This window comes from Chanos chanos, chromosome 16 (assembly GCF_902362185.1).
Source record: "Chanos chanos chromosome 16, fChaCha1.1, whole genome shotgun sequence".
NCBI lineage: Eukaryota > Metazoa > Chordata > Actinopteri > Gonorynchiformes > Chanidae > Chanos > Chanos chanos.
The window spans coordinates 11,746,677-11,758,137 of NC_044510.1; the positions used below are offsets into that span (position 1 = coordinate 11,746,677).

The following is an 11,461-nucleotide window of genomic DNA, read 5'->3' on the forward strand; positions in this document are numbered from 1 at the left end:
CTTACGGTTGGAGAAGGTGGAGAAGGCTTGCTGTCTTGCTCTGTCTCTGGCTGGAGAGGAATGAGTGAAGAGAGGACCGCTGAGGGTCCTTTTATGTGAAAAATGAGGGAGGACATGGAGAGTGACCGAGCTGGATAACAGGGAGGATCCCTTTCCCCCAGTCCTTCAGGCCGGTGACTCTGGTCAAGAAAAACCTGTGCTGATAGAAACCATGCAAAAACTGGTTTAAGGGACAGCTAAAGAATGCGTGTAAACCCCCACCCCCCACAAACACACCCAAAAAAAGAAGGGGGTTGAGAGTGGACTGTCAAATGATTGGTGGACAGACAGGTATTATGGCCTTGAGTTTTTCTTAGCTGTTGTTTGGAATTTGATGAAACAGTGGGTATTCATTCATCTAGGTGAACTGCATGATCAGGAGAGGTGAGTTAATTACCTAATGGAATCCGTTGCGGCTCAAGAATGTTACCTCCAGGAGAGACACCTTTTTTCATCCAGTGACCATCTTCTTCTCAGATCATGTATCACTGCGAAATGTTTAATTGTTTTGTAGTAAGGTATCTATGGTCATTTCCCAAGGACCTTCATGAACTATTAATTAGCAAACTTTATATTCAGTCAAGCTGATATAATTGACTTATTCTCATCAGGGAGTGTTTAGTTCTGATACTGAACATTTCTGATACTGTGGAAGAGCCCCAGAACCAGGTACTTTCCAAATTGCTTAAGGGGAATTGAAAGATGGCTTACTTTTTTCCTTTGGATATCTAATACTTAAGAGATCCCTCTAAAGCCACAATAAAGATGGTATTGTTAAAGATAAAACAGAAGACACATTTTGTGGGCTAAATAAAGCCTGTGTCAAATTATGCCTGAATACCATAGGCCTGTACATCTACGCTGGCGGTTACATCCATGGCTGAAGTGACATATGTTTGAGCAACATAGCTAAGGTTGTTGAGAGCTGGGTCAGTTGGTTTTTCTTGACCATACACTTCTGAATAATGTTCCACCCATTTTTCTAGTTCCCTATTCCTGTTGGCAATAGGTTTGCCATTTTTAAATTATGGGATGTCTTTTGTAACATTTGACCTGGAACCATTTTGGAAAGTGGTATTGGGAGCAGAATTCTATCAGTCCTTGTCAGTTTTCATTTCATTCATCAATACCATGGTGACTGAGGCAGGCAGGCCATGAATAGTGGTCTGGTCCAGCATACACATTAAAACCAGTTGTAAAAAGTTGTTCATTGGCTAGATGTGAGCTGACTGCACTCCGAGGGCCTTTCCAAAATTTGTCCATTTCCTCTGGGTATACAGAAAGAGCCAGCACATAGCTGTTTCCAGTGTTGCCTTAGCCAATGTTGGTGTAAACCTTCAAGCATATAATGAGCTCCAACCCAGTGGTACGTACATTGAAGGAGGCTGAGGACAACAAATCCAAAACAGCACAAACTGCGATCCTCTGTGCCAAAACCATGTGGTTTAGCTCTTTCAGCGGTTCATTACTGAGCAGTTAGCAGTGTCTATATTGAATTTGCCCTACTACTGATCTGATCCTGCTGTTTTTCTATTGCCGGATCACCTCATGAGATCCTGGTTTTCAAAACCTGGCTTCATCATTTGGACATTTCAGGTGCCCAGTCATCAGAGTGAGGGAGATTTCTTCTACTCGTGTGTCACAGGCAAGCCATTGTACACCTGCTTCTCAAATTTTGGTCTAACGCAATGCAAAGTTTTAAAGAGGACAGGTACAGCAGGTCAGGACTTTACTGGTCGGGGGCTACTCAGCCTGAGGCAGGCAGTAGCTGACCCGTGAAGCCTAAAAACTCCTCACACTATCAAGAGAGATCTGCTTTCCATGTACACCATTTTAGGCAGACTTATAACTTGGAACTACCTCTCCTAATCGTATGATTGTGCTATCGGGTCCAAGCAAATGTGACCAGGGGTCACTGGGACCCAGGGGAAAAATATAACGTGACACTTCCAATTTAGACTAATTTGGCCAACTCTACAAGAGAGGTGTGGAAGGCATCCACTTCAGGTTTCCTTTTACATCATTGCTGTGGTTTTTGTTTGGGATTTGGGCTGTGAGCTGGGTGAGTAGTGTTTTGGAAGCTATTTGTCCGTGTTTGTGTGTGTGTGTGTGTGTGTGTGTGTGTGTGTGTGTGTGCGTGCGTGAGCGTGTGTATGCGTTTACGCTCTGGCTCTTCTTGTGAAGCGTGGTTAACATGTAGGTGGTGGTGTGTAGGAATGCGGTATCAGGAAGTAAGCAGTGACCAGAGTTATTAATTCGATTCTTGCGAGCCCGGTTTGACGATTGTCAACGGAGCTCGTGATCAGCTGGCTGGATTGCCTCGCAGTTAGTCACAAAGTATAGTGTGTGATCGTATGCGGTGGTGTGTTGGTAAGTTGGTTGCTTTTTCTCTCTCTTTCACCCTCACTCATCACTCCCCTACTGTGTCCTAGTGTGCTGTCTGGTCTGTCTGTCTCCTTCTTCTTTCCATGCTTGATTGCTTTTATTTTCTAATAAAGGTATTTTATTTTGAACGACCATAATACACTTCTACTGTATTTAATTTATCTGCTTTGTACAACTGAGCTTCTTAACTGCTGGGTTTCATTTAACCATGAAAACCATATTTTCTTTAATTGCACTTGCGAGTTTAGTTTGACCCGTTACCGGGTTACAAAAAGATGTGGTGTCCCCTCCATATTCATGAAGCTGCAGTTGCCTGGTGAGTTACTGGGTTTGAGTCTGGGCTGTCTTGCCTGAGCGGTGGTTATGGAACTACTGACTTGTTCGCCTTTCACCTCCACCTCCTCAACATAGCTGCTTTGCTCCGGAGGAAGGACATATTCAGCATGTCTGAAACTGGACCAAGTTTGCACAGGATGCCAAAAGAGAAGAATCTCCTTATGAACTGCACATAGAGAACTGGTTCACTCCCTTAGGTTGTTTACGCTCCCGTGCTGTCTACAGGGCAATGAGGGTATTTTTGTGAGGGCTAGACCTACCACCAGAAGATTATGGTACCCCTCTTTGTAGTCAAGCAAAGCACATTACCATTTTATCCTGCAGAGTTTTTCGTTCAGAGTTTCACTGATCCTGGTTTGGTTGCATTGCCAACGACTATAGAGTCTATACTTGGAGAATAATGTCCTTTGCAAGCAAAAACACTGTATTTAATATTTAATATTTAATATTTAAGCACAATGTTTGACCACTGTTTGCTTACAAAATCTCTGCCTTCACACAATACAACTTCTTTTTTTTTAAAGATCCTCCTTTTTTTTCTTTCTTTTTTTTTTTTAAATGAACCAATGAGCTGTGTATTGATGCACTTGATGTTGCTTAACCAGCAACTGTATGCTTTTCCTCATCAGTTATATGCCAAGATTGAACATTAAGAATTATCATCAAATCACAATTGTGAAATTGCCAAGGATATGTCAAGGGTAAGATTTGTAAGTTTGTGAGATCACCAAGTGGTTTGATTTTAAAAACTTGACATAACTGGTTAAACTGTGACCATTATAGGACCTGAATGATGTACTATATTATACTATAAATCAACCAAAGCCTCTGTAATATGAGTGATGTTTCATGCCATCACTTCCCTATGCATAAAGGTTAATAAAGGTTTATTATACATTTATTTCAGTAGTCATTTACAGTTATTAGACTGTACTTTCACATTTGCTGTTTGTAGAGCAGGCAATTCATTGTGATGCTTTTCTCACTAAATAATTTTGTAACCATAAAACAGACACATGCATTAAGTCACTCTCAGCAGGTGGAGCCAAACACACCCACAAGCAAGCATGGGGATTTTATTCCCATGCAACACATAAGACTATCTGTCTTTGATTCAGTTCAGATGTATTTTAAACAAAACTAAAAACCGACCTCACAACTTGTAAATGCAATAAGTATTTGATGTGTTAAGAAAGTGGTATGTGATGTTTCAGATTCCATTTTGGCCTAAAGCAATTATTCACAGCAAAGGAATAAACAGTATTTTAAAATGTTTATAATCTCTTGTACTCGAATCCTCTTTTGAAGACTTATATTTCAGAACAGCTAATCTGTTGCTTGTTTCCTCTGGTAAAAAACATGGCTCAAATTTAATCAAGTCATTTGTTATGAGCTGATTGTGCTGGATTCATTTCATGATGTTGGATAAATCCCTGAACTTTCATAAAATAAAGAAGAGGAGGCTCTTAGTACATGCCAATGTTTGATTTTATTGGTCTCTCTGAGATGAGTGGATGAACATCAGAGGGTTTGCTTTTGTTCTCAACTTTAGGATATTCAGGTTTCTTTCTCATTTGGTTTTACTTTAGGCTGAAGTTGAGGATGTTGAGACCACTTCTCCGTCCACAACTTCCTGTGTGACAATCACTACCTTGCGTGTGGTGGTGGTTCTGGTGCTGCTGTAAGAATAAAAACCATTGTTAACCTGCTGGCTTCAAACAATGATAATTCAAATATCAGCATTTGTGATTTTCATGGTGAATGAAGTGTATCTATTACAGTAATAAATCAAGAAGCCCTTGTCCTTGCTCTAAAATAGGTAGTGACAGGCAACAGTAACAGGACAACAATGGAGATGATAACTGTGTAATTTAATTACTGCTTTTTTTTTAATCTGCAAAAGCAAAACTTGTACTCTAGCCTTTGAGGAAAACTTCTGCCATCTGAATGTGTTAACATCACCTCATGTTGATGTCATAGCTACACTAAAACCCCATTTTCTTGTTAGTCTCACCTGGCAAATTCCCCATCCAAAAGCCTCCTGTACTCAGCAATTTCCAGCTCAAGTCTGGTCTTGATGTCCAATAGCATCTTGAAGTCTTGACCCTGGCGCTCCAGATCAGCACGAAGCTGCATTAACTGATCCTCCAGGCTGGTCACCTGCATCTGGTAGCCAGACAACATGCTAGAGTAGCGGCTCTGAGTGTCTCCCAAGGTATCCTCCAGAGATGCTTTCTAGAAGTCAGAGGAGAGTTATTAGATTAGGCAAGGTTAGGAGTGAAGAAAATAAAAAATATTTTAAAGAGAACATGGATTTCTTCTCACCAAACTAAGCAGAGATTGCAGCTCTATTTGAAGACTTTGGAATGTGCTTCGGACATCACTGATCTCCGACCTGGATGACTGCAGGGTTTCTGTGCTGACAGCAACTTCTTTATTCAGTGCTTCTGTCTGTGGGGAGAGCAGTTCAGTTGGATATGATGAGGGGAATTGATTGAGACATTTGATCATTTTAGACCAGTACATTTGCAGGTACTCAAACACAGTCCTACCTTAGCTTGGAACCAGGATTCAAGATCTCTGCGGTTCTTGTCAGCAACTGTCTCGTAGTGCTGGCGGATATCAGCCATGACTTTGGTGAGGTCTTCCTGTGGTGCAGCTTCCACTTCCACGTTTACCTGGCCACTCATCTTAGCCTGCAGAGCCAAGAGCTCCTGGAAAAATAAAGAATCATCAAGGTGGGCAAGATCTATGGTTATTTCACAATGAAAGAACCTTTTGCACTTCTCCATTTGTCTTGGAATATTTACTTTTTTAGTTGAAGTTTTTAGTTTGCTAACATGTCACACTCTAAATACCAGCCATCACAAACAAACTGTGTGCATCAACCTAACACATTACTTTGTTTGTGTTTGTTAACAACTTAACCAACATAGCAGCTTCAGAAGCCTAATGGTCAAATGGGCATATAAGCCATTTGGAAACATTGTGACAACTCAGATAGCTACCTTAAAAAGACCACCGCCACATTCACAACATTAGATCATACCTCATCATGGTTCCTCTTAAGGTGGATCAACTCCTCTCTCAGTCCTTCAATCTCCATCTCTAAGTTAGACCTTGAGATTGTCAAGTCATCCAGTACTCTTCTCAGCCCAGCAATATCTGCTTCCACAGACTGCCTGATGGCCAGCTCATTCTCATACCTGAGATCGGATTTAAATATTTGAATTACAGTAAAAACATTGCTGGAGTGATACAATGGAAATGATGGAAAATAACAATTTAGCATGACAATAGTAGAATATATGAATGGCCTCTGTGTTTGTAACGCTATACTGTTTTGGAGCAAGAACATGCTCAGAGATACTCACTTGATCCTGAAGTCGTCAGCGGCCAGCTTAGCATTATCGATGCTAAGGTAGATTCCACCGTTCAGTCGAGTGGCACTCTGGATCTGAGGAACAAGTATGACGGACCATTAAACAGTGATGCCCTTCGTGTAAATCTCTCCGTACAACATATCTGACTATACCATTAGATCTTTCTAATAAACCCCATTTTCTCATTGGCAGTTTGTCATGTCTCAGGTAGCTTACCTGTCCCTGAAGGTCACTGATGATAGCCTGGAACGCAGAGTAGTCACGAGCAGCAGGCTGGATCTGCTTATCCAGGAACTGCCGGATGTTCAGCTCCAGATCAGCGTTGGCTTTCTCCAGGGAACGGACCTTCTCCAGGTAGCTGGCAAGACGATCATTGAGGTTCTGCATGCAAGACTTCTCGTTTGTGGTGACATCCAGGGCATTGCTCAGGTTGAAGCCACCTGCAGAGCTTCCCAGGGAACTGCAGGTGGAGATCCTCACTCCAGAGCCTCCTGCACCTCCATACACACTGCCAGCATGCATGGAGCTGATGCGTCTGCCCCTACCGAGACCAATCATGGAACCTCCAGAAGACATCTTACGGTTGGAGAAGGTCGAGAAGGCTTGCTGTCTTGCTCTGTCTCTGGCTGGAGAGGAATGAGTGAAGAGAGGACCGCTGAGGGTCCTTTTATGTGAAAAATGAGGGAGGACATGGAGAGTGACCGAGCTGGATAACAGGGAGGATCCCTTTCCCACAGTCCTTCAGGCCGGTGACTCTGGTCAAGAAAAACCTGTGCTGATAGAAACCATGCAATAACTGGTTTAAGGGACAGCTAAAGAATGTGTGTAAACCCCCCCCCCCCCCCCCCCCCCGAAAACACACCCAAAAAAAGAAGGGAGTTGAGAGTGGACTGTCAAATGATTGGTGGACAGACAGATATTATGGCCTTGAGTTTTTCTTAGCTGTTGTTTGGAATTTGATGAAACAGTGGGTATTCATTCATCTAGGTGAACTGCATGATCAGGAGAGGTGAGTTAATTACCTAATGGAATCCGTTTCGGCTCAAGAATGTTACCTCCAGGAGAGACACCTTTTTTCATCCAGTGACCATCTTCTTCTCAGATCATGTATCACTGCGAAATGTTTAATTGTTTTGTAGTAAGGTATCTATGGTCATTTCCCAAGGACCTTCATGAACTATTAATTAGCGAACTTTATATTCAGTCAAGCTGATATAATTGACTTATTCTCATCAGGGAGTGTTTAGTTCTGATACTGAACATTTCTGATACTGTGGAAGAGCCCCAGAACCAGGTATTTTCCAAATTGCTTAAGGGGAATTGAAAGATGGCTTACTTTTTTCCTTTGGATATCTAATACTTAAGAGATCCGTCTAAAGCCACAATAAAGATGGTATTGTTACCATCATAAAATAAATAAAGCCTGTGTCAAATTATGCCTGAATACCATAGGCCTGTACATCTACGCTGGCGGTTACATTCATGGCTGAAGTGACATATGTTTGAGCAACATAGCTAAGGTTGTTGAGAGCTGGGTCAGTTGGTTTTTCTTGACCATACACTTCTGAATAATGTTCCACCCATCTTTCTAGTTCCCTATTCCTGTTGGCAATAGGTCTGCCATTTTTAAATTATGGGATGTCTTTTGTAACATTTGACCTGGAAACATTTTGGAAAGTGGTTTTGGGAGCAGAATTCTATCAGTCCTTGTCAGTTTTCATTTCATTCATCAATACCATGGTGACTGAGGCAGGCAGGCCATGAATAGTGGTATGATCCAGCATACACATTAAAACCAGTTGTAAAAAGTTGTTCATTGGCTAGATGTGAGCTGACTGCACTCCGAGGGCCTTTCCAAAATTTGTCCATTTCCTCTGGGTATACAGAAAGAGTCAGCACATAGCTGTTTCCAGTGTTTCCTTAGCCAATGTTGGTGTAAACCTTCAAGCCTATAATGAGCTCCAACCCAGTGGTACGTACGTTGAAGGAGGCTGAGGACAACAAATCCAAAACAGCACAAACTGCGATCCTCTGTGCCAAAACCATGTGGTTTAGCTCTTTCAGTGGTTCATTATTGAGCAGTTAGCAGTGTCTATATTGAATTTGCCCTACTACTGATCTGATCCTGCTGTTTTTCTATTGCCGGATCACCTCATGAGATCCTGGTTTTCAAAACCTGGCCTCATCATTTGGACATTTCAGGTGCCCAGTCATCAGAGTGAGGGAGATTTCTTCTACTTGTGTGTCACAGGCAAGCCATTGTACACCTGCCTCTCAAATTTTGGTCTAACGCAATGCAAAGTTTTAAAGAGGACAGGTACAGCAGGTCAGGACTTTACTGGTCGGGGGCTACTCAGCCTGAGGCAGGCAGTAGCTGACCCGTGAAGCCTAAAAACTCCTCACACTATCAAGAGAGATCTGCTTTCCATGTACACCATTTTAGGCAGACTTATAACTTGGAACTACCTCTCCGAATCATATGCTATCGGGTCCAAGCAAATGTAACCAGGGGTCACTGGGACCCAGGGGAAAAATATAACGTGACACTTCCAATTTAGACTTATTTGGCCAACTCTATAAGAGAGGTGTGGAAGGCATCCACTTCAGGTTTCCTTTTACATCATTGCTGTGGTTTTTGTTTGGGATTTGGGCTGTGAGCTGGGTGAGTAGTGTTTTGGAAGGTATGTGTCCGTGTCCGTGTCCGTGTCCATGTCCGTGTCCATGTGCGTGGGCGTGTGTGTGTGTTTACGCTCTGGCTCTTCTTGTGAAGCATGGTTAACATGTAGGTGGTGGTGTGTAGGAATGCGGTATCAGGAAGTAAGCAGTGACCAGAGTTATTAATTCGATTCTTGCGAGCCCGGTTTGACGATTGTCGACGGAGCTCGTGATCAGCTGGCTGGATTGCCTCGCAGTTAGTCACAAAGTATAGTGTGTGATCGTATGTGGTGGTGTGTTGGTAAGTTGGTTGCTTTTTCTCTCTCTTTCGCCCTCACTCATCACTCCCCTACTGTGTCCTAGTGTGCTGTCTGGTCTGTCTGTCTCCTTCTTCTTTCCATGCTTGATTTGGTTTTATTTTCTAATAAAGGTATTTTATTTTGAACGATCATAATACACTTCTACTGTATTTAATTTATCTGCTTTGTACAACTGAGCTTCTTAACTGCTGGTTTTCATTTAACCATGAAAACCATATTTTCTTTAATTGCACTTGCGAGTTTAGTTTGACCCGTTACCGGGTTACAAAAAGATGTGGTGTCCCTTCCATATTCATGAAGCTGCAGTTGCCTGGTGAGTTACTGGGTTTGAGTCTGGGCTGTCTTGCCTGAGCGGTGGTTATGGAACTACTGACTTGTTCGCCTTTCACCTCCACCTCCTCAACATAGCTGCTTTGCTCCGGAGGAAGGACATATTCAGCATGTCTGAAACTGGACCAAGTTTGCACAGGATGCCAAAAGAGAAAAATCTCCTTATGAACTGCACATAGAGAACTGGTTCACTCCCTTAGGTTTTTTACGCTCCCGTGCTGTCTACAGGGCAATGAGGGTATTTTTGTGAGGGCTAGACCTACCACCAGAAGATAATGGTACCCCTCTTTGTAGTCAAGCAAAGCACATTGCCATTTTATCCTGCAGAGTTTTCGTTCAGAGTTTCACTTATCCTGGTTTGGTTGCATTGCCAACAACTATAGAGTCTATACTTGGAGAATAATGTCCTTTGCAAGCAAAAACACTGTATTTAATATTTAATATTTAATATTTAAGCACAATGTTTGACCACTGTTTGCTTACAAAATCTCTGCCGTCACACAATCCAACTTCTTTTTTTTTAAGATCCTCCTTTTTTTTCTTTCTTTTTTTTTTTTTTAAATGAACCAATGAGCTGTGTATTGATGCACTTGATGTTGCTTAACCAGCAACTGTATGCTTTTCCTCATCAGTTATATGCCAAGATTGAACATTAAGAATTATCATCAAATCACAATTGTGAAATTGCCAAGGATATGTCAAGGGTAAGATTTGTAAGTTTGTGAGATCACCAAGTGGTTTGATTTTAAAAACTTGACATAACTGGTTAAACTGTGACCATTATAGGACCTGAATGATGTACTATATTATACTATAAATCAACCAAAGCCTCTGTAATATGAGTGATGTTTCATGCCATCACTTCCCTATGCATAAAGGTTAATAAAGGTTTATTATACATTTATTTCAGTAGTCATTTACAGTAATTAGACTGTACTTTCACATTTGCTGTTTGTAGAGCAGGCAATTCATTGTGATGCTTTTCTCACTAAATAATTTTGTAACCATAAAACAGACACATGCATTAAGTCACTCTCAGCAGGTGGAGCCAAACACACCCACAAGCAAGCATGGGGATTTTATTCCCATGCAACACATAAGACTATCTGTCTTTGATTCAGTTCAGATGTATTTTAAACAAAACTAAAAACCGACCTCACAACTTGTAAATGCAATAAGTATTTGATGTGTTAAGAAAGTGGTATGTGATGTTTCAGATTCCATTTTGGCCTAAAGCAATTATTCACAGCAAAGGAATAAACAGTATTTTAAAATGTTTATAATCTCTTGTACTCGCATCCTCTTTTGAAGACTTATATTTCAGAACAGCTAATCTGTTGCTTGTTTCCTCTGGTAAAAAACATGGCTCAAATTTAATCAAGTCATTTGTTATGAGCTGATTGTGCTGGATTCATTTCATGATGTTGGATAAATCCCTGAACTTTCATAAAATAAAGAAGAGGAGGCTCTTAGTACATGCCAATGTTTGATTTTATTGGTCTCTCTGAGATGAGTGGATGAACATCAGAGGGTTTGCTTTTGTTCTCAGCTTTAGGATATTCAGGTTTCTTTCTCATTTGGTTTTACTTTAGGCTGAAGTTGAGGATGTTGAGACCACTTCTCCGTCCACAACTTCCTGTGTGACAATCACTACCTTGCGTGTGGTGGTGGTTCTGGTGCTGCTGTAAGAATAAAAACCATTGTTAACCTGCTGGCTTCAAACAATGATAATTCAAATATCAGCATTTGTGATTTTCATGGTGAATGAAGTGTATCTATTACAGTAATAAATCAAGAAGCCCTTGTCCTTGCTCTAAAATAGGTAGTGACAGGCAACAGTAACAGGACAACAATGGAGATGATAACTGTGTAATTTAATTACTGCTTTTTTTTTAATCTGCAAAAGCAAAACTTGTACTCTAGCCTTTGAGGAAAACTTCTGCCATCTGAATGTGTTAACATCACCTCATGTTGATGTCATAGCTACACTAAAACCCCATTTTCTTGTTAGTC

At 41.3% G+C, this 11,461-nt stretch overlaps 1 protein-coding gene across 1 annotated transcript; it reads right to left on the reverse strand.

The window, feature by feature from the left end:
* Positions 1 to 4,770: 4,770 nt before the first annotated feature.
* On the reverse strand, positions 4,771 to 6,665 carry LOC115829118 (keratin, type I cytoskeletal 13-like). The gene is made up of 6 exons (XM_030793166.1): positions 6,360 to 6,665; positions 6,135 to 6,217; positions 5,810 to 5,966; positions 5,313 to 5,474; positions 5,086 to 5,211; positions 4,771 to 4,995 (listed from the first exon to the last, which is right to left on the reverse strand). Exons 1-6 carry the CDS (start codon positions 6,663 to 6,665, stop codon positions 4,771 to 4,773), a joined length of 1,059 nt encoding a protein of 352 aa, XP_030649026.1.
* Between the last annotated feature and the right edge of the window lie 4,796 nt (positions 6,666 to 11,461).